The 23,644-nt window shown below is 33.1% G+C and overlaps 3 protein-coding genes and 1 pseudogene across 3 annotated transcripts; 1 reads left to right on the top strand and 3 right to left on the bottom strand.

Moving 5' to 3' along the window:
• Positions 1–249: 249 nt before the first annotated feature.
• On the top strand, positions 250–865 carry LOC106328558. The gene is made up of 2 exons (XM_013767027.1): positions 250–732; positions 775–865. Exon 1 carries the CDS (start codon positions 337–339, stop codon positions 592–594), a length of 258 nt encoding a protein of 85 aa, XP_013622481.1. The 5' UTR covers positions 250–336; the 3' UTR covers positions 595–732; positions 775–865.
• Positions 866–5,223: 4,358 nt separating this feature from the next.
• Positions 5,224–6,038, bottom strand: LOC106336466 (probable E3 ubiquitin-protein ligase XERICO). Its single transcript, XM_013775301.1, has 2 exons — positions 5,961–6,038; positions 5,224–5,854 (listed from the first exon to the last, which is right to left on the bottom strand). The coding sequence occupies exon 2, from the start codon at positions 5,833–5,835 to the stop codon at positions 5,416–5,418; it is 420 nt and encodes a 139-aa protein (XP_013630755.1). The 5' UTR covers positions 5,836–5,854; positions 5,961–6,038; the 3' UTR covers positions 5,224–5,415.
• Positions 5,842–9,555, bottom strand: LOC106336465 (annotated as a pseudogene).
• A 10,641-nt stretch (positions 9,556–20,196) lies between these two features.
• LOC106329097 (myosin heavy chain kinase B-like) lies at positions 20,197–21,739 on the bottom strand. The gene has a single exon (XM_013767688.1). It carries the CDS (start codon positions 21,601–21,603, stop codon positions 20,335–20,337), a length of 1,269 nt encoding a protein of 422 aa, XP_013623142.1. The 5' UTR covers positions 21,604–21,739; the 3' UTR covers positions 20,197–20,334.
• Between the last annotated feature and the right edge of the window lie 1,905 nt (positions 21,740–23,644).

The raw sequence follows: 23,644 nt of genomic DNA on the forward strand, positions 1-23,644 counted from the left end.
TCAATAAACTTGCTTATTGTTGAAGCTAATTATCTCTTAACCCTATATCGTATTAGATCCTTATCTATTAGACTATCATTATACCATATTTGTAGACATGTGCGTCGAATAATATTAAATCGGCCAAAGCCTTCATATTATATTGCTATATTTTCTCGCAAAGACGTAATAAAAAAAAGGGGAATACGATTCACCCTCGTCTTTTTATGTTTTCTTCATGTACCACATTACATCCCTTATATAAGGATACTTCCTATAGTTTCAAAGGTATCACTAACAAAATCATATTCAAGAACAGAAAAAAAGAGCTAAAGAGGGTTTTTCATTTGAAGAAGAATGACACTTGGAAACTCCTCTAACCACAAATCTCATCATCATCCTCATCACCGCGACTCGGTGAAGGAGTTTCGAGTTTCCTTTGCAGCTGAAGAACCGATCCATGTCTTGGAGTATGAGGATATGAGGAGGACTCAGAGCGAGAGAATGAGTAGGAGAGAGGCTACGAAAGAAGTAGATGTTGACAAGGAAGCAGATGAATTCATCAAGTTTGAGCATAGGAAGTTCTGTAAGTGGACGACGACTAAGAGCGTCTAGAGCCGTCTAGTCCATTGGGGATGAATAATTTAAAAAACACAATAAGGACATATACCATATTTTATATATATTGTATTGAATTATATTGATGTATTGTGCTCTGTCTTCTTCCTTTTTCTTGTGTGGAACCATCTTCTGGTTCTTACTGAGGTTTAGCGTCTAGAGCCGTCTAGTCCATTGGTTCTTACTGTGGTTTTTGTAAGAAGATTGATGTCGTCTGTTTCCTTTATCTACTAAAAGGGTGCATGGAAATAAAAATTTAAAACTATAATTGGTAATTTTCTTGAGTACTTTCATTTTAGAGTATTTAAATTTTAAAATTTTAATAGGTATTTAAATAATTTAACAATAATAATAATTAGAAATAGACGAAAGGACAAAAAGTCAAATTAGAAATTCTAAGATAATAACATCAACCATATTATAAATGACTTTTAAAACATTACAAATTAATTAGATTTTGTTTTCAATATTATCTACACTATTAAAATAGAATCCTATTTAAATTTTACCGTGGCATATTTTTTTTTGACTTATTAAGTAATGTTGTGACTAAATGTATACACGCTTCAAAATGATTGATATAGAAGTCTAATAATTTTATTTTGGGAAATTTGGCGACATGACTATAGCAAACAACAAAATTAAGTCTATACTCATTACAATCAAATGGCTATGATATTTCTATAATATTTACTATATTATCCTTTCTCACTTTCACTTTTCTTTTAATTAACTTTATAAGTTTAAAAATTATATATTCAAATTTTTTATATGTCTATAAAAAACATAGATTTTTTTTTTGTATATGACATTTTTGAGTTTTGTAAAACTAACATATATTTATAAAATTAAATATATACATTTATAATACGAATCTATTCTATTTATAAAAAATAGAATAGAATTGTAGCTATACAATTTCTATTTTTTCTGGGTTTCATATATGTTTCTGCCATATCTTCATCTTTATGTTCCTCTCCCTCTTTCCCTCATCTTTGTCTTTTTCTCTCTATCTTATATGTAATGTTCAAATAATATATTGTTGTATTATATTTTATTTTTTTATTATATTCTATTTATGTATCATAGAATAGAATTGTTTCAAAGCATTCAATATCCCTCCCTCCCTCCCTCCCTTTGAGAAATTGCATTCTCTATACACCACTTTCTTGATAATTAGCTAAATAAATGGATGTAATGTGTTGAACTGTTTAACTTAAGATACATCTGCCCCTATCTTTAATCATATATGCCTATGGAAACTGAAGAGATAAATGTTTTTTTTTTTGCTAGTATACCAACATTGTGCGGTCCAAAAAAACACTGTTCAAGACAGATTGTTAATTTCACCATAGTTTTAAGATTTTTGCCCAATTGACTTTTTTTCCTATATACTTCCACATATTATACTATATGGCCACAAATAATAGAATGATAATTTTTTTTATTATTTGTACTATATAAATAATTTTTTTCTTTCACATTCTATATTATACACTTAAACATCTATTATACGAATAAATATTCTCTTTCATATTAGACATTTCTTAAATGACTTTGAACTCTACAAATAAACAATACTAATATAATTAATTCTCTTCTATAGTTGTATTTATATTTGAAACAGACTATTCTATATCGTTTGTATAAGTAGAATGGTATTTGGTTATTGTGTTTATAATGCAAACACTCACGCGCTTCTGAAGGAGTAAAATGTCTATTGATGTGCTAAATTGACACACCTTCCAAGCTATGGTTATTTTGTTTAATTCTTTTGCTACTATGGTCATCTCACAAATTCACCCATTTATTTTAATTTATCTTTTACTGTCATCAACGCAGTCGTTTTCATCTTCTTCCTCTCTTTCTCATTTTCGCCGTTGTTCCCATCATTTGTTGCTAAATTGAGATTTTTCGTATGGATTGATCTAAAGATTGATAACAATTGAACTAGAGATGTACACTGTGATTTTGTGTGTTTGTGACACTAAGAATTGAGTTTAAGAGTTGTTCAATTGAGATGCTGGGTATTTGGTTTGAGATTAGTAGGCATCGATCTAAATATCAAAATTGGTGATTAACGATTGTTTTAAGAGCTGTTTTAGAATGATCTTTGCTGTGAGTTTTTGCTTTTTTTACAGGATGGAGCAATCACTTTGTGTCGAAACCCTGATTAATCAAAACATATTGATCGAAGAAGGGCATCAACGGTCTGAGATACCCTACGGCCATTTGGAGGTTCATCAATCCTTTATTTATTTACAATCTCTCAGCCATCACTCACTTTGCTCATCGCCTAAATCCTTTTCCGTTCTCTCTCACACAAATTTGCTCACCGTAAGGAGAATCTTAGAAAATAAGGATGTCTGCAGCCCAGGAAGAAGACACGAAACACAGACTCAGAGGAGCTCACATCAACCTCAAGGTCGAGGGTCAGGTAAATTCTTTATGTGCTAAGATTTAGGTTTTCTATTTCAGTGTCGTGTCTAAGTGTGATAAGGCTTTTTTGTACTACCTGTACCGGCGTCTGATGAGGGTCTTACCTTTTTTGTTTAGATCCAAAACCCATTGATATTTACGAAACCCGCGGAGCAGAGTATCATCCTTATGTTTAGTGTTTACACGTTTGCTTCACTTTGCTAATTCTTTATCAAAATTTTGAAACCTTACCTATTCTCTTAGCTCTTAAGTTTTTGTAAAGCTGTTGGTTGTTGTTCCTGTTCAAAGGTTTTTACATCTTTATAAGGATAATGTAAAACTTTTTGATGTTCATACGGTTGAAGACTATGATGTAAAATAAAGTTGAATACATTTAGTATGTGACAACTTTCATTGCGAACATGAGTATCAATCTAATGAATTATCTGGCTACATATTTGCTGATGCATTTGCAGTCCGTTTCCGAATAGTTTCCCCGTATAAAAACCTCTTTTTAATAGTTTGTGCTCCACTTTACGACTTTTACAATTTTAGTTTTTTTATTTTATTTTGTCTCTAACCTATAATGGCAATGTATTGATGCTCAAGATCAGACTCATTGTTTCTTTTTGTAGAAGTGCTTTATGTTTACAGGATGGAAACGAGGTGTTTTCTAGGATCAAGAGTAGCACCCAGCTGAAGAAGTTGATGGATGCTCATGATTTCAGAGAGCATAAAAAATGCAGACAGGTCAAAATGTTTTCCAGTACTACAAAGAATGAGAGAAATTAGTGAAGGGCATTTGAAGTCATTCAAAGATCTCTTGCGGTATATGCGTAGAAGTTATAATCAAGCCTCATGCTCCTCAAAAGAATAACTTTCACGCTACTTCTCCTTCTCTCGCTACTGATTCTCCTCAGCATAAAAGATCAAACAAGTTTATGTACGAAGAAAAGCATGTCATAGGAATGAGTTGATACAACAGTTATAGTATTGTGGCAGCTAATTGGGAAGTATAAGTCTGTAAATTTCAGTGAAATCTAAACACCATAAACTATAGTATATTGTATATATATATTTTTGAAACACTTAACCTTTGGGTTGAATTTTCCAATGTTTTGAAAACCCAATATAATATTATATTGTATAAATTTTTAAAAACTTCTTGTGAGTTATTCCAATAATGTTACTGCTCTAAGCACCTAAAGTTTTATTTAAGTACATAACAGCTGATGCGAGCACCATAAATTATAGTATAAAACAATGTTTTTATATTGACACTGTTTATAGTTGTTTTTTGTCAAAATTTATAGTTGTTACTATATTTATTAATGAAATAAATACACAAAATATTATTAGCTGAATAATATATATATAGTAAATTTTATATATTATAATCTTATGCCAGGAAAAATGTACCTACTCCTAAATCTTTAACAAAAATAAAATATTATTTTTTGATAATTTAAAAGGTTAACTATTATTAATTTCAAAAGAAAAGGAATATTTGTGCACAGAGCGTAGACCAAACTTTAAATCGAGAAAATATAATAAAAAATATAGCTATTTAAATCAAAATCAAAATCGGAAATTTTATATCCCTATTCAGATCTACGCATTCGAATTGAAGATTAAATTTCATTGGCTTCCTAACATTACTCTTTGAACCAAACCCAAAATTAAAAAAAAAAACTAAATTCAAACCAAACCCAAATTCATAAATAACCAAACGATTTTTATATTTCTGGAATCGAAAACAAAAACTCACTATCAAACAAGAACCAAACCTAAAACCAAAAAAATACAATTCACACAAACCAAAATTTATAAAATATTATCAAATTTAAAATTTTAATTTAGAAATATAAATTATATATAAACAATCATGCGTAACCGCGCGGGTCAGAATCTAGTTTGATTTAAATATCAATATGAAATATTTGAGCGATAGAAGTGTCATTAATCCAACTTTACCCTTTTTATTATTTGGATGAGTGTTCGATTCATGGCTTTATCAAAATCCATATTCATTTGTAAAATCATTATCCCAGGAATGGGTCAGACGTTTCTAGATTCATATGTTTTCTTTCTTAATGTAGAAAACCCTAATAATCTCCAATTTCAAACAAATATATTCTTCTATATGCAAATACAAGATATAAGATTTCATGCATATAGTGTCATCTAAGTGTAATCAGAAGAGCTTAAAACACAGCAATTCAAGTCCTTTATTATTATGCAAAAAACCCGTTTCCATTAAAAAAGGGGAAAACATAAAACACCAAACTGGTAAAAAAAGCAGAAAAGGGGACAAAACAGAGAATACAGAATGTTGGTGTTTTCATAACAAAAGCAAAATAAAAAAAAAGGAAAGTGTTAAACAAGGTAGTTCCACCACCACTAGAGAATGGATCTGCAAAGAGGACAGGTTGTGTGATCATTACCGAACCAGTTGTCTAGACAAGCTCTGTGGAAGAAATGCTTGCAAGAAACCAGTTCACTCACTTCCTCTTCCTCTTTAAACCCACAAAGACACACACAACACTCAACACCTTCCTCTTCTTCTTCATCTTCTTCATTTTCTTCTCCTCCTCTGTTCTCACACAGAGACTTGAACTGCGTTATCGAGATTCTTCTTCTCCTCCTCCTAACGCAATCCTCTTCACGCTGCTCTATCTCCATGGACGCTTCAGTATCGGTTCCAACAATTCGGAAAACAGACATCACCATGTTCTTTAACAGAGAAACTGAAACAACCGTGTTCATTACCAGAAGTGGTAGCACTCCTTCCGAAGCTGTCGGAAACTGCGAAAGACCCATTTTTTGTAACTTCTTGTTACTGTATCCTATCCACAGAGATTTTGAAGCGTGAGTTTAAAGTTTGAGAGTTTGAAAATCTTCAAAGGGAGAGAAGAAATAGAGAGGAAGGATTAGCCGCCACTCACATTCCGGTGGGCGATTTTTTTTTTAACTAGCGGTGGTCTAACCACGTGTGACCACGAGAGAGGTTGTGGTTAGAGACTCATCACCTTTCAATGATTGTGGTGGTGACTTGATATTCGTCTTTTATAACGAAATAAATCGAAAATGTGTCTCTCTGTTGTGTTTCTGTGGTTACTGTTTCTCTGACACGTGTTGTGAAGTGGTGCGTTGTGGAGAGCTCCTTGTTCTCCCGAGGTGAACTCACAACTGACACGTGGAAATTCAAATCTCACGGGTTGTTACGTAAGCTCGTTGGCTACAACAAAAATGACATTCTCTTGATCCATGTCACACTTTGGCAAGGCATCAGCCTATTACACTATTGCGAATGTGAACAAAAAGATCGTAACTTCCAGATTTATTGATGGGTGTTAACATTACAACAGGAAAACATGCTTTAAAACTTTATCAGCTAGAATATACATAAGAATCAAAACTAAATACTGAAGAGTAACTGTATAAAGTACCGGATTTCGTCATAGTAGAGGTTCAGCGAGTTCCATCTCGTTCGAACTGTGTTGTTGTTGTTCAGACTCAACTCTTCGACCTCCCACAAAATCAATCCCGAGAAGTTGCCATGGCCAACATACGTATCTAGCTCTGTTTGAACTATTCGTATCTCGATGGGTTTCTAAATCTTCGACTTTACGGTTTAGCTCTTGCATTCTTTCCCTCAGCCTAGTTGCCCTATTGTCTGCGAGTTTCAGAGATCTCTCTGCTGCCTCCCTTGCACCCATGGCTGCTGCAGCCGTCTCTTCCTTGAACTTTAGTTTCTTCTCTGATTCTTTAATCGCATGCTTTGCCTCTTCAAGTTCTTCTTTAAGCACATGCAGCTGAACAGACAAGGACAATAAGAGTTCAGACCATCACTCTTTGTTGAAAGGATCCAAAACCAGCGAAACTCCTTTATTCACTTCACCAAGAACTACACACCATAGACATACTTGATTAATAAGATCTTTAATCTCTGCCCGATATTGAATCTGAACCCTATAAAATCCTGAATACCCAACTCATTCTCCTAAACTTCCTTTTAGCTTGTTAGCTCTCTAGCTAACCGACTCAACTATTAGTTGCTGAGCTGTCAACACTGACATAATCTAATACAAGCTATTTCGGGTAAATTACAATGCTCATGCACTAGACTAACACAAGGACTTATTACGCACCTGTGATGTGAAGTCTTGTTCAACAGCTCCACCAGCAGCAGCCTCTTACTCGGCTGCTACTTTCCATCTTGCTATTTCTTCTTCAGCAGCAGCAATGTCAGTCATAAGCCCTTCAACCTAAGCATCAAAAGAGTTTAAACAAACTCAATTTCTCGGGGCAGCGTATATAAATTCAATCATGCATTGACAAATTAAAACAATTAACTTCACAACTCTACAGCAAGCAGAAATCCACTCACATTTTCATTCGCTATTCTCTCCTTTTCTTTAAGTTCTTCTATTTGGCGCATTCTCTGGTGAAGCTCCTTTGTCTGCGAGTCCAATTGTTTCTTAAGAGAACTAGTCTCTTCCCTGGTTGATTTACAAAACCAAAGTGGTCCACGTAAGTTACACCAACAAAAGCAAGAAAATGATCACTGTGGACAAATAGTTACTTCTACGGACTTTCAGTAAACATCAATTGCGATGTCGCAAGCACATGTGGAAGTTAGTGTTCCCAATATATTGCTGTGCGAATCAGATTCCTACGATTTGGACTTGTTCGGATAATGATACCCGTGGTTCCTAGGCGACCCTATGCTCTGAACCTACTCATTTACTTTACTAGTTAAACTAAATAAATGTCCTCTATCAAAGCAACTAGATATAAAGGAGTTCCATTTTTGAGAGTTTGCCTTGATTCCTCCAACGAATGCTGCAGTTCAACAATCTTGACCTGAGATGCCTTAACAATATTCTCCAATGTGCTTGCCTGCATTCAAATGTGGACACATCATAAGGGACCCAAATGAATGAAGCTGGTAAAACATAAATGACGTAGAGAAACACTAACCAGAGAATATATTTCATTCTCTTCTGTACTATTATCAACAGTATTGATATCACGTGTGTCTTGAACATTCTCATCCTTTAAAGGTTTAGTGGGCTTGAAATCAACACCAACATCTCTCAAACCATTCTCTGCAGCTTGAAACAGTTCGCTTTTTTGGGATGGCTGCTCCGTTATCATTCTTTTGGACAAAGCGCTCCTCAGTAAAGTACCAATATGTTCCTTCTCTTTAACTAACAGACCCACAGTTTCATTCAAATTCTTCACTTCGTGGCTCTTCTCTTCCACCAAACTTTGTGTTTTCCCAGAAACCACTTTCGTCAGTTCAAAGATAGATTCCATACCTGCTAACGAAGCTCGAACGTTCTCCTCCATCTCTGTCTCTTGTGGCATAAAGAAAGACTCAGACAAATCTAACTCTTCTGAACTATTCACGTCAACTATCCTCACAACCTCGTAAAGCTGGTCATGGATCTTCGAAACAAGATTCAGTTGTTCCACCAACAAAGGACGCTGAGCAACCATCTTCACCTCCAAAGCCTTCAACTTCCCATCATACTCGTCAACCAACTCCTTCAGCTCCACAACTTCACCTTCTCTAACTTATCTTTCTCAAGCTCACCAATCCTCTTGTCTTTCTCACTCACATCCCTCTCTAAATCATCAACAAAAGAGGCCTTCTCCGCAACCTCTAACCTCAAGTTACTAATCGTCGACTCCAACTGAGAAACCTCAATAGCTATCTCGTAGTTTCGCTGGTCCACCTGCTCCCTAGCTTCATTCCTAGACTTGTCAATCTCCCTAACGAGATCCTCCACGATCTCATTCGCAGGCTTGATAACACCATAGGCAACAGAAGCCAAGCCTGTGTACTTCTGAGACTTCGGAAGAGTTGTGAAACTCTTAAAGCTCCTTACTTTACCAGATACCTTCTCAATCTCTCCTTTCAACGCATCTCTATCTCTAACAACCTCATCAAGCTTCAACTTCATCTCATCTTTACCTTTACTCACACTCTCCAGCTCCTTTGAAAGACTCTCCTTCTCCTTCAAGGCTTCGTCTCGTTACCTCTTGGACTCGTCGCGCTTCTTGATCACCTCGTGGGCAAGAGCCTTGAGCCGATTGAACGAAGCTTGGAGATCCGATTTCGAACTCTCGGCCGCTTCTCGAGCCTTCTTCTCGCGATCGAGCTCCGCGATTAGCTCCGTCACCCTCTCGTCTCGTACGTCTTCACGAGGCGGGTCGTTTAGAGCAACGGGAGATGGCTCGTCGATCTCGACGTCGCTGAGGACGGCTTCTGCGTCCTCAATGGATTCACTAGTCATTATTCTCACCGTCGAATCAGCGAAGACGAGATTGCCTTCTCAACGATCTAGTGAATTCCGAGCAGAGATAATGTCGGGAGGTAGTGAAAGTCTGAAAGAAGAGCCGGTCTTCTACGGCGGTGGAGCTTCGAATTCGACGGCTAAACTCACGGCAAGCACGCGGTGGAGCTTCGAATCTCGGGTTTTCATTTATTTTAACTTACTCCTTAGTTACAAGACTTGGTGGCAACTTTTCATTTGCTTTAGGCCCAACCGTGTTAGTTAAGCCCGTTTAGCTCTAGGCATTTAAGATTTTAATTTCAAAAAAATATATTTCAGTTACATGCTAAAAATTCGATAAATTAATAAGTGTCATAAATTAATAATTTTTACTGGTTCCGAACCATCTTCTAAAAATATGACACAATTCAATAACATAATAAATTAATATTTTGTTTTTATTTACAGTGAAATTTATCTTTAAGTTCTTTTAAATATTTCTAAGTACATTATATAATTGAATAAAAACAATATAAATTTATATCCATAAAAATTCAATCAACATACATATACCGTAAAATCAAGTATTCTTTATTTTTTTACATAACACATATTTTAAAATATATAAATATGAAAAACAAATTCCGTAAATTAATAAAATCAATGTCCTAATATTATTAATTTATAGAATTTTTACTTTATACACTATAGAACTGAATAAAAAAATATAAATTTGTATACATAAAATTTAATCATTACATATTTGTCATAATTTTACATATAGCATATTTTAAAATATATAAGTATAGAAAAGAAAATTTATGCAAATTAATAAAATATCAAGTTCTAATATTATTAATTTATAGAATAATTACTGTATAATGTTTTATCATATACAAATCTATGCATTTAGATTGGAAGAGTGAAAAGGTCCAGTTCTATTATCGAACGGCGAAAAACCATAAGTAGCAAAAAAACATAGTGGAAAAAAAAAGAAAAATTGGACAGTATAGCAAGGAAAAAAAACATAATTCACCAAATAACCAATTTTCCTAAATTTTCTTTACATACCGTCATATATATAATAATACAGTATTGTCCTTTCTTACAACTGGCGTAACCTGCAGAGAAAAAAATTTAAAATTAATAATTATTATGTGTAAAAGTAAATCATGGCTTAATTGGATCTTCACATCTTAGAAAAGGCTTGCGAGATTACGTGTTACAGTTCTTGTTACATGTTTTTGAACATGTAAAAATTTCACTATGATCTATACTGTATAGTTTAATATTACATAATATAGTTTAATATTACATAATATAATGTATTTTTTATATTTTGATATTTGGGTTTAGATTTTATATTTAGGTTAGGGTCTAGAGATTATATTTTAGGGTTATTTAGAAGGCGAAGGGGTATTGTTGGGGTTAGCATTAACTTCTTACATGCAATTATAGATATCATAATTTCACGAGTATTGTTGGGGTTAGCATTAACTTCTTACATACTATGTCATTTATTTTTGTTCCATTTTATTTGGGTTTATGGTTATATTTGAGTTAAGATTTATATTTGGGTAAGGGTTTAGTGATTAGAGTTGGTTTATATTCGGAGTTTAGGATTTAGTGATTAGGGTTTTGGTTTTAGTATTTAGTAGGTGAGGGGTATGGTTGGGGTCATTATTAACTTATTCCATGCAATCATATATGTTTCATGATTTCACCAATATATATGTACTATGCTATGTATTTTGTTCCATTCTATTTGGTTTTATGGTTTATATTTGGGTTTATGGTTTAGTGATTAGGATTTTGGATTTAATATTTAGTAGGTGAGGGGTATGGTTGGGGTCAACATTAACTTATTCCACGAAATCATATATGTTTCATGATTTCACTAATATGTAATATGCTATGTATTTTGTTTCATTCTATTTGGGTTTAGGATTTATACTTGGGCTTATAATTTATATTTGGGTTTAGAGTTTAATAATTAGGGTTTAGTAATTAGGGTTTAGAGTTTCGTATTTATGAATTGGCGATAGTGTTTAGTATTTAAGGATTGTGGATGTTGTTACGTCCTCCTATACTATTTCAGTGACATGGAATAGAACACTACGTGCATATGTATATTACCGTATATTATTTTTTTAGATGTTGTGGTTCAGGTAATGTTTAGTACTTAGGTGTTGCATAGTGATTGAGATTTATGGTTCAGTATATAGGGGTTGGGATAATGTTTAGTATTTAGGGTTATGAGTGGAGTTATAATCTTATACTATTTCAGCGATATATATGGAATAGAACATTCGGTGTATATATGTGGTTAATGAACATGTGACGTGGATGTTTGATATGTGATTATAAACACGGTACAAAAAGAACGACGTCACCTACTTTCTCACTTGCAACTGGAAACCTGTTATGAAAAAGGACAGAATCAGATGAAATGTGTTCAAAGAATCTGACATTGAATTATGTCAAAATCAATGCTACTCACCTAATTTATCACTCAAATGTGGCTATTTGGCTAATAAGCCCAAAAAAAACACCATAGTTGACAATAATTTACTTACGAATTACTAAATTATTTGATAGTCTTTTAGTATATGCAAGTGTAAGCAGTTCATTGACAATATAATTTAAAAAAATTATATAAGCTGACCTCTTGTTTTATAGTATAAATTAAGGGAAATTAGGCAGTATAGCTAAGAGAAAAACAATATTTAGCTCTATACCCAAATGCCCTACCATACATCGATATTAAGTGTATTTTATATAATATTACCCTGCTAGCCTTCAACGCAACCGGCGTAACTTGCAATTAAAAAAAAAATATTAATTATCCAACCAGGCAAAAACTATGTGTGGCCATCGGAAAGTCACACATCTCCCAAAAGTAACTTCTTCTTCTTCGTCATTTTCCGAGAATGTGAAAAGTTTCTGGCCAATATTTGTTGAACCACGAAATCAAGCAGCAAATTAGCTGTCGTATATTGCTCTTCCATCCACCGCGGAGCCATCGTCTTCCGTTCAAACTCGTCACTCATCATAGGTTCATCAAGCGAACGCGCCGATTCGGAATTCGAAGGAGATTCAGCGAGTTTAGACGGAAACTCGTACTCGCAGGCTGAGCCTCTTCTAACCAGGGTTAACAAATTAACGACATGTAAGTCCTCGAAATGCGTTGCGAAGGGGAAATCGTCTCTGCTTGTGAAATTGGTTGCTAGAAGAGTTCGTAAGTGTGATCGGCATGAACGACCACCATAGCCTCATCTCCTTCATATCGGCGATTAGGTTAAGATATGTTGCAATATTGTAAGTTCTATGTTTTGTGCCATAGATTAAATTATTTCAATGTTTTTCCCCTTATTTGGAATAGATTCGGCCCTAGTCTATTCTAAGTTGATAAATCTAACTCATCGTTTCTGTTGCATACCCGATCTAGTAAGTTGAGGCAAACAAATTGATTTAGGGTTGAACTTTTCTTGGTTCGTCGTACTCATCTGTTTACTGCGAAGGGGGATAGTCATTTTAGAATGAAAAGTCCTTTTACGATAAAACAAGTTTAGTTCTCTGTGAAATGAAATATCTTATGAAACACGTGCTATTTGAAATGGAAAATCTTAGTTTTGGAGACTGGTTATGTGCCATTCCATTTTCTGCTATTTCTGAAGAATCGTATCAGAACTAATATACTGTTCGTTTTCCATTCCATCTGACCTTCAGTTCCTTTCCATATATATATTCTATATTATTTCAGATGGTATAATTCTAATTGCATATGTTACTTCTTTACTCGCATAGGCTATTTTCGATTGACACAACTAAACATTTAACCCAAGCATAGAGTAATTCATATACTAGTAGCATATCACGTATGCTGCCATTTCCTTTCAACTTGTATACTAACATGTGTTTCTTTTTCATTTTGTTCTTCAGGTTTGTCATGGATGAGCTGGAAGAGTAATAGTATTTCTATACTATTTTATGAAATGGAACAGCTCTTCTCTTATTTGTCATGTTTATTAATATATAATGTACTATTTAGTAAGTTATATTTCATTCGATGCTTGAAAGAAATGGTTCAATCTTGTTCTTTGTTGTTTTATGTTTTATTGATATGAGTTTTGTATTGATATATACATGTGTTTTATATTAGTCTGTATATGATTTTGTAAAGAGAAAATAATATATTGAACGTAAATGGAACATAATTTATTATGACATCAAATAAAACAGAATACAGTGTGATGTTGAATGAGAATACTATTCATATTATCTTATCTCTTCCACCTCTTTTAATGCCATTAATCTTTATTTCTTTTTGTTACAATCAATATGAATTTTGTGTAAGCATTACGTCATTCTCTGTAATCATAGACACCTCCAAATTTTAGACAATATACATGTATTGTGCTATATCGTTTGTTACCTTTTTTATTCTATATACTCATGTAGAATGAAAATGCATGTTACTTGCAGTTCGAAATTTTGGTTTAATTTATGAAAGATTGAGGTTGAGATTGGATAAAGGTTTATATTCCATGTAGAGTTTAGTGATTAGTGGCTAGGGTTTAGTTTATGAAAGATTGGGGTTGACATTGGATTAGGGTTTATATTTCTGTGTATGGTTTAGTTTATGTATGGGGGGGTTGACATTATGGTAAACATTACCATCTTCCATGAAGGCATACCCATATAAATATTTGAGAAATATGTTAAGATGATCTTTAGAGTGTAACTACATTTTCAGATTTTCTATTTTATATGCCTCATGTAGAATGATAATGCTTTACATACTTTTAATATTTGGGTTTATGGTTTATATTTGGATTTAGGGTTTAGTGATTAAAGTTTAGGGTACAGTATTTTGTAGGTGGAGGGGGTAAGGTTGGAGTTGGCATTAACTTCTTCGATGATAACATAAACATTTCATATTTTCACCAATATGTATTATGCTATTTATTTAGTTCCAGTCTATTTAGGTCGAGGGTTTATATTTGGGTTTAGGGTTTATATTTGAGTTTAGGGTATAGTAATTATGGTTTAAGGTTAAGTATTTAGGGGTTTATGGTGGGATTGTTATATGGTTTATTATTGAAGGGTTGGGATGTGATTGGTGTTATATACTATTTTGGTTGGAGATGGGTTAAGGTTGAACATAAATGCATTAGTTCACAAGAATAGTCTCCATTCCATTTTAGATAGTATAGAATCATAGTTCAAAATTTATATATTTTGCTTTATTTTATTTTTAAAAAATATTATAATTGGAAGTTAGATTTAATATTTGGGTAGTGGTTTAGAGATTCAGGTTTAGGATTTAGTATTTAGGTGTGGAGTTGAGTTTAAGGTTTATATTTTTGTTTCGTATGAAACTGTTTTGTTTGTTTCTATCAAACATAGTACTTTTATAAATGGAATATAATATTTATATAGCACAGTTTACTTGTACGTGGTAAGAAAACAAGTGACGTAGATGTATTTGCTTGATTCGTTAGTTAGTTAACAGTACATAGTGAATGTGATACACCTCTTAAGTCATCAATGTCATCTCTTTTTATGTTTTGACCGCTAACTTGTTTGTAGCGGGGGTATAACCGGCTTAGGAGAAGACAAAATGTTACTCACTCAATAACGTCAAAATCATATTCATCTACCTAATTATACTCTCGATTTTTATTATTTCGCAAATTCACCCATAAATTAAACTTCAAATAAATATATGTACATATTGACTAGGACTAATATTGACATGGCCTACAGACTATTAATTATTTCACTTCAACGGTTATGTGAACGCTGTTCTTTTGTCAAACATACTTTGTGCATAAATGTAGTGAGGAAACATATATAACAGACTTGACATTTATAAGCTATAGTTGGTTTTATTTCGTTAAAAAGTTATAGTAGACTTATTAAACTTGAGTTATGAGGTCGTGAGTCGCGAGACAGCAGACCCCGTAAGTCAGTCCACTATAATATCGTACTACACTAAATATAAAAGTATAAAACTGATTTATACGTATCCACGTATATATGAGGTAACGTAAATATTCATATCAATATATGTCTAGATATACGCTTAAAGACATTTGTCATCTTCTACTTAATTCACCTGCAGCAATCGAGATACACGTGAATCCATACTTGCGAGATGATGAGATCTTTAGGGTTTTTATGAACTTCCAATAGTTATATTCGAATTTACCCAATCCTCATGTTTTCGGTCTAAGGTCGTAATCGGAAAGCAATCTTCTCCACTAACCGTAGAAGAAGCCTAAGTTTGGGCCACACATAGTAAGATTAATATCTATCCGTCAATAGAAAAAGGAGTATATCATCATGAGAACTGACTTCTTTGGTAATAAGACGAGGTCAAGTTGGCCAACTTGTATGTCTACTTTTCATGCTCACGGTCACGTACACGTATTAAGGTATGTGTCAAGTTTGTCCACTTTTGTCACACAAGATGGGTCTTCTCATTCCATTTATTTGGAAAAATGTGTGATGAACAGTCTATGCATCTGTCTGATGGTCGTTTCAGTAGTAGAAAATAGTAAAAGCAATATAAACTATGATTAATCACACAAAATTTAAAATAATTCACAGAGATGTAAGGGATTATATGTAAATACAAAGAAAACATCTTCTTATAACTCTTTTAATGTATTATATATTTTATATTTATAAGTATTTTATATAATGAAAGTACATTATAAAATCAGTCACACACACCATGGGACTGGCATTGTGGTAAAAGACCTATGCTTGCTCTATTCGAGAGGCCTCGAGCTACAGTGAGAGTGTTATGTACACAATTTTCTAGTTGTAGTTCACAGTCCACATGCTGTTTTGATCAGTTCTCCCTATGCAGAAAGGGGATATATATTGTTGGATCTTCACAGAAAAGATGTGTTCATTTTGATATTACATTTGTTGAGGTTGTATTCCCTTAACTCTGATACGTAGGAAAAAACCAGTTACTTTGTTTCAGGTGACTTCGAAGATTCTCGGAGGAAAACGAGGAACTTTGAAAGTTTAGCAGTCAACCTTCATTTTGAAGAAAAAAAACAGTCAACTTTCTCATAACGTTGAAGCCCTAAAGTGATGTGGTGGTGGCTGAAGCTCGACCACTTAACATAATCTGTTTTTTATTCAGTGAAGCAGAGTTGGTCCAGTTGGACATATGCAAATTCTCATTGAGCAATATACAAAAATGTTTTAGATATATTACAGATTAGTAAATACAATTAGTGTCATAATCAAGATTTTATTCGAATATTAATGTAGCTACTCCTTTTGATCAATTACAAAGTCCTTAATACTATATATGGTCAGATTTTGATATACCACCTATAGTGAGGAATAGACTATTACTAACTACTACTCATTCAAAGTTTATAACTTAATATAGCCATTTAGCTGTAATGGCTACGTCCAGATAGGGCTGGACACGGATCGGATATCCGAGTTTTTGAAGATATTTGTGATTTGCTTCGTATGTTACGGATATCTAATTTTTCGATTTGCTTTGCTTTGGAAAAATACGGATATCCGGAAAAATGGATATCCGAAAAATAAATAGATATTTGCGGATATTTACGAATATTTACGGATATCTCATCCGCTTTGATTAATACAAATAATCTTAAAAAATTAATACAAATTTATTTTTAATATATTTTTTTTGCATGATATACAAAATAAAAACTAAAAGAAATAGTGAAACTACATATTTTGTAAATTTTAAACTTAGTTAACAATTATAATAACACAAAACTTAAGAAAAAAGTTATAATTGTTTTATAAATTTTTTCTCTTCTTTTTTAAGTAATACTTTTATATAAGTAATAATGTGAATAGAATTTTTCAAATCATATGTTATAATAATAATTATATAAACTTATACATTTAAAACATTAAGTATAATCAAGATGTATATATATTTATATATTTCCGGATCGGAGCGGATATCCGCTTCCCAAAATTTTTATATTTGTGATTTGCTTCGATTTTAACGGATATTGATTTTTAGTATTTGTTTTGCTTCGAAAGTTTACGGATATCCAAAAATTTCGGATCGAATCGAGATAAATAACGAATCGAATCAAATTTGACGGATAAAATGTCCAGCCCTAGATACTTTGACTCCAGTATTATTGATTGGTTGGCAAAAAAGTACTATTAAAAATTGTTTTGATAATAAGTCACACCATGTTAATTAAATGTTAACTAATTAAAATGTACTTGTTTGACCAAAGACAATAAATAAAAATGTATTTTATCATGCAATTTCTGTAGAACTATTTACAAGTTGCATTTTATGTGATTCATCTTTGTCCAGTTTCTAAGTCCCCCTTGTTTTCTTTGTCGGCTTTTCCAAGTAACACTCTTTAATATTTCCAAGTAATTTTCTTCCATTGAAAAATGATTTTGTACTTTTTTGTTTGTGCTAAAGAAGCTTATAATTCCATTTTTCTGGTCTACCTATGAAAAGGAGATGTTTCACTATAATTGTAGTTTTGCTTTGTGTAATCAGAATGAATGGATTACAGTCTGTCAGTGATAGTTTATTTAATAGTATAATCTTATCCATTGGTATAAAAGTCTCAGGCCTTTTTCATTCGATCCCGAGTAGAAGACCGCATTTTGTTTTTAAGTTAATGGCTAAGCAATCTCATACTCCCTCCGTTTCCCAAAAAATATAGAATGTTTTAGATTTTTTAATTGTTCCATAAATATAGATTTTCTATATGTTTAAGGTATTTTTTTATACTTTTAAGAAACATTAAATAAAAATATTTAAATTGATTAAATTTCATTGGTGAAAAGTTATTGCAAAGTGTATAATAAAATAAAATAAAAATTAAATTATAAATATTTATTAAATTCTTAATAATCGTGAACGCTTTAGAAAATCTTACGTTCAAGAACAAAGGGAGTATAATAGATTCATTTACTGTAGCTAGATCTCATTTATATATATATATATATATATATGAAAATAGCTAAAAAGTCAATTAGGCAGCAAAAAGAGTGTAACAATTGCATGATCTAATGATTGAAACACGATGCATCGATAAACTAATAAAAATTAAATTTGCAGTATCAAAATTTTATAATTTCCAGTCATTATTTGTAGAGTAATTTGTGATGCATACTTTTTATTAGAAACTTATATTGCTATGGATATGATACAGTAATAGTATTTAGTTATCACCAATGAATGAATATAAATTGTTCATTAGTCCTAACTCCTAATACATGAGAGACTAAAAATCTCTTGGCATTGTTTGCTAAAATTTTAGGTTGGTTTTCCAAGGCTCTGATACAGGAATTTTTTAGTTCTTTACCAACAATATTGTTTGTCAAAAAAGATTCCTTCAATATAAGAAAACAAAAACATTATTATAGTGTGGGTCTGTCTACTATCTTCTCCACTTCTCACCTTAATACAAGAGATGAAGCACCTAACGAATTACCCTTTTCTCATAGATAATTCTCACTTTGGGTTAAAATACATCAATGATCATTATAAAGGTAAACACAGTAATTATGTTATCTTGGTAAACTCACATTTTTCGACCAAGAAAAAATTAAACTCACATTTCTTTTGAATTCGCATCCCAGTTCCCACTAATAGATGTTATGTGTAAAACTAAAAACTATACTTTATAGGCCTAGGGGTTAGTCTCGATTTCAGTTTTAGAACAATTTTAGCTAATTTCGTCCAAGACAAGAAATCTTAGTTATTAAAAAAAAATATAAAATGTCTTATCCACTCTCACGGGTCTTGGACTTCTTATTTCGGTATATCTTATGTGTCTTGAAAATCTCACTTTGGTACATTAACTTTTGCATGCGAATATTTATAATGTACTCCCTCCGACTAAATCTAATGTCCACCAATCATATTTTCAAAGTATAATTGTCTACAAACCAATCCCAAACCTCTACAGAATCTAATACAGAGCGAATGTCATAGACTTATCAAACATCACCACATAGATTTCCCCAGGTTTCAAGGTGGCGCAGACAGCATCTTCGTTCCTACGCCTGAAAACATGTAAATATGACTGTACACGGATCGGATATCCGGATTTTTGAAGGTATTTGTGATTTGTTTCGTATATTACGGATATCTAATTTTTCGATTTGCTTTGCTTCAGAAATATACGGATATCCGGAAAAACGGATATCTGAAAAATAAATAGATATTTGCGGATATTTACGAATACTTACGGATATTTCATCTGCTTTGATTAATACAAATAATCTTAAAAAATTAATACAAATTTATTTTTTAATATTTTTTTTGCATGATATACATAATAAAAACTAAAAGAAATAGTGAAACTACATATTTTGTAAATTTTAAACTTAGTTAACAATTATAATAACACAAAACTTAAGAGAAAAGTTATAACTGTTTTATAATTTTTTTTTCCTTTTTTTTATGTAATACTTTTATATAAGTAATAATGTGAATAGAATTTGTCAAATCATATGTTATAATAATAATTATATAAACTTATACATTTAAAAGGTTAAGTATAATCAAGATGTATATATATTTATATATTTCTGGATCGGAGCGGATATCCGCTTCCCAAAATTTTGATATTTGTGATTTGCTTCGATTTTAACGGATATTGATTTTTAATATTTCCTTTGCTTCGAAAGTTTACGGATATCCGGAAATTTCGGATCGAATCGAGACGAATAAAGAATCGAATAAAATTTAACGGATAAAATGTAGAGCCCTACATGTACATGTGTTTCCACTCGTTCGGTTTATCCATTTTATTAAACCACTAATGACCTTGTTATTCTTAATACCATTATTAGTTTATTTCTATCTATTGTTTTGCAATCTTACATGACACGAATATATAAAAACTTTCTGTCACGTATTGTAATATTCCTTTTTTTTGTAAAGTGACGGTTAAAAAACGCCAAATTGTTGTTCGCCAAACAAATAAAATAGTAATATCACAAAAAGAAAAACAATAAATAACTATTTTAAAAATTATGCAATGAGATCCGTGTAAACTAAATTATCCGGTTTGGTGACGGAGACCTTCCAACACTTAACCTCCCCGTCAAGACTTCCACTAACGATTGAAACGACACCGTCTAACTCCGAATCTTTAACCGCTGCAAGCGACTTAACCGGCTTCGTGTGACCGGAAAGCACCTCCAAGCAACTATAACAACCATCTGTTCCGCGCCGCCAAATCCTGACCGTCCGATCAGCAGATCCACTTAGAAGCAAATCGGAGACGTTAATCAAGCTCAGTATTGCTTTATCGTGTCCCCTCAAAGCGCCACTCACCGCCATGTAACTGGAACTGTCCTCTCTCTCCCAAACCAAAATTGACCGGTCACACGAACCGGAGAACAAAACCGAACCATCCTCATTTAATGCCAGAGCATTAACCGCCGACTTGTGCTTTTCCAAAGTCGCAACTAACTTGTACCGTTTCGAATCTGCGGGTTTCGCCCAAACCCGGATACGTCTATCCGCGGATCCAGTGTAAACGGTGCCGTTAGTAGAAACGGCGACGGCGTTAACGGCGTCATCGTGCGCTTTGATAGATTCCTGGCAACGAAGATCGGAGGCTCTCCATATCTTCAAGGTCTTGTCCCAAGAAACGGAGTAAATGAACCCGTTATTAACGGCGAGAGCGGTAACGGCGTCAGCGTGTTCGATCCAGAGACGTTTTTTGTGACGGCGAACGTGAACGTAGTTTTTAGGAAGAGCGAAACGTCGCAAACGGTCGTTTAACGTGGGCAGAGTCGTTAACTGTTTGTAACCGTTTTTGGCGGTTAATTTCCAAACTCCGATTTTACCGTCCTGATGAGCAGTAAAGATTTTCTCACCGTAGAATCCGACAGACTTGACGGATCCTGAGAAAGGATCCTGGCCGTTGAAAGTGTCGAGATGAGCACACATGGCGCGGTCGTAGATGCTGACTTCGTGTCCGGAGACCGCGAAGATATAACCGCCGTTGACGGCGAGACAAGTGACGGGGAGACTCCGTTCCCGGAGTTTGAAAGAGGAGGTAACGGAGTGGGAGACGGCGACGGCGAGAGTCTCGGAGGGGATTTTCTGGAGAGAGGGAACGGAAGGGAGCGTCTGGAGAGAGAGGCTGCTGTGGAGGCTGGTAGAGCCGGTGGCTTCGCTGAGCGACGATGACGTGGCGCTGTCGGTGGAATCCAAATGCGTCGGAGATTTTGGTGTTCGTCTTCTCCGGGAAGAAAGTTCTGAATCGAACAGCCATGAGATAACCCGCATGCTCGTTAAGTTTCTCTTTCTGGTAAGTTTCGTTTGGTGAGAGATGTTAGCTTCTTGTAGGCGAAGGTAGAGATGACGAAGAGATATGCAAGTATATATATACTAGACTAGATTACAACCGGCTTTTTAAAAGCCCCAGACTAAAAGGTTGTAAGTTTTATGTATCTTAAATAATTGACAGATTTCTTAAACATATATTAAAAACATTAAATATTATTTTATTATTTTTTGTCCTATTTAAAAAAAAAAATCCACTAAAATCTAACACTTATATTTTTTATATTCAGATTTTCAAGTAAATACATTAATTAAAAGGTAAAACATCAGATTTTCAATATATATATATATATATATATATAACTAAAGTATCATGTAATATATTTGAATTATTGGGTATTTTGGTAAAAGAAGAAGCATAGTCAAATACCCAATGCCAATGGTGTGTTTGCAGGGTAAAGAACAAGAACTCAAAAATCAATGAATAAGAAAGATATTGGGTCTGCGTTACAGCATTGATGAGGTTGGAAGATAGCGCATGAGTCAAGGAGAGAGTAGGACACTGTAACTATGAGCCAATTCTATCATCAATAGCTAAAACTATGATGTTATAAAGATGTAGACGCACTTTTTGAATGTTGAATAATTGCGATCAAAGGAAGTAATGAACGGTGTGAGTGCACAAGTGGGAACTTGGACGAAACACGAGACTTAGTGTAAGAGATTTGTCACATCGTTGCTGGAAAGTTGCTAACTAAAAGAAAGACACAATGAATGGGGTCAATGTCAGAAGGGAGCCACGTTGAATAGCTTAACCAAATGGATAAATAATGTTTGTTTCTTCGTAAAGAAACTATACAAGTTGGAAAACTCAGGTCGTTATCTTGAGTAGACTGGGAAGCAGCGATGACAGGAGCTAGTCTGCCAAGAATAGTGAAAGCTGGTAGGAAGGTTCATGCAGTCTTTCTCATATGTTTCCCAAGAACCTACAATCTGCTTTGTACTAAGGAGAAATATTTTATGCCACTTAGCTTTAGGATCCGAATGGTAACCGCGGTTTTGGTAATAAAAGTGGTGCGGAATTGAAGTGCGGTACGGTCCAATTGTGGTTTGTGCGGTTTGCGGGATAAGTGCGGTTTTGAGAAAATTAGCGGTGCAGATTTGTGTTTGATTGGTGAAAATATAATTTGTGGAATTGAAATTTTTTAAAAATATAAATAATGCAAAAGAAATATATCAGTATAACTAACATAACTATTTTTTTAAGTATTAACAATTATATTTAAGTTTACATGATTTACTTTAAATTTAAATAAAAAGCCGAATTTTGATATTGAACCAATTTTCTAGTTCAATTTTGTTGTAATTATTTTCTTATTATTAAAATATATGATTTTAGTTTGTTTGTTTTCTGTTTTTTTTTTAAATAAGAAATTAAATAAAAAGTAAAATATTTTGGATTTAAAATTGTGAAAAGAAAAAATAAATATTAATTTCATAAAGTATTTTAGATGAATAAAATCTATATTTTCAAAAAGAATCGTAAACTAATAAAGTAAATTATATTATTTAAAAATAAATCAAATGGAACTTGTAACCCAAAAAGTTATACACAATGCAAGTCAAAATATTATTATATCCTATCAAAAACATAACAAGTAACTTAAGGTACTTTTCATTAATATTATAAATAGTGGTACGTGAGTCGATGATATTTGAAACGTAGACTTTGTGCTATATTGAAACAAATATTATTTACACAGGTGCGGTTTTCAACTGAACCACTATCTTTTACGTGGGAGTAGTTTTAAAGTGCGTTTTTTGGATTCTGCATATATACAAAAATAATTTGCGTATTTACTTTTTGTTTTTTACTAGTGTGCGTTTTTGAGTGACAGTGGTGAATGGTGATCAATTGCGGTTTTGACAATTCCTCACTGAAAACCGCGAATTGCATGTCGCCATTCTCAACCTTAGTTTGCCATAGGTCTATCACAAGTCATAATATACCTATGTAAACACAAAACAAAAATATGCTTATTTG

The sequence above is a fragment of the Brassica oleracea genome, chromosome C3, assembly GCF_000695525.1.
Source record: "Brassica oleracea var. oleracea cultivar TO1000 chromosome C3, BOL, whole genome shotgun sequence".
NCBI lineage: Eukaryota > Viridiplantae > Streptophyta > Magnoliopsida > Brassicales > Brassicaceae > Brassica > Brassica oleracea.

What these genes read in the sequence shown, in the direction of transcription:
- LOC106328558 (XM_013767027.1), top strand. Translation starts at nt 337, where the DNA reads ATGACACTTGGAAACTCCTCTAACCACAAATCTCATCATCATCCTCAT.
- LOC106329097 (XM_013767688.1), bottom strand. Translation starts at nt 21,603, where the DNA reads ATGCGGGTTATCTCATGGCTGTTCGATTCAGAACTTTCTTCCCGGAGA.
- LOC106336466 (XM_013775301.1), bottom strand. Translation starts at nt 5,835, where the DNA reads ATGGGTCTTTCGCAGTTTCCGACAGCTTCGGAAGGAGTGCTACCACTT.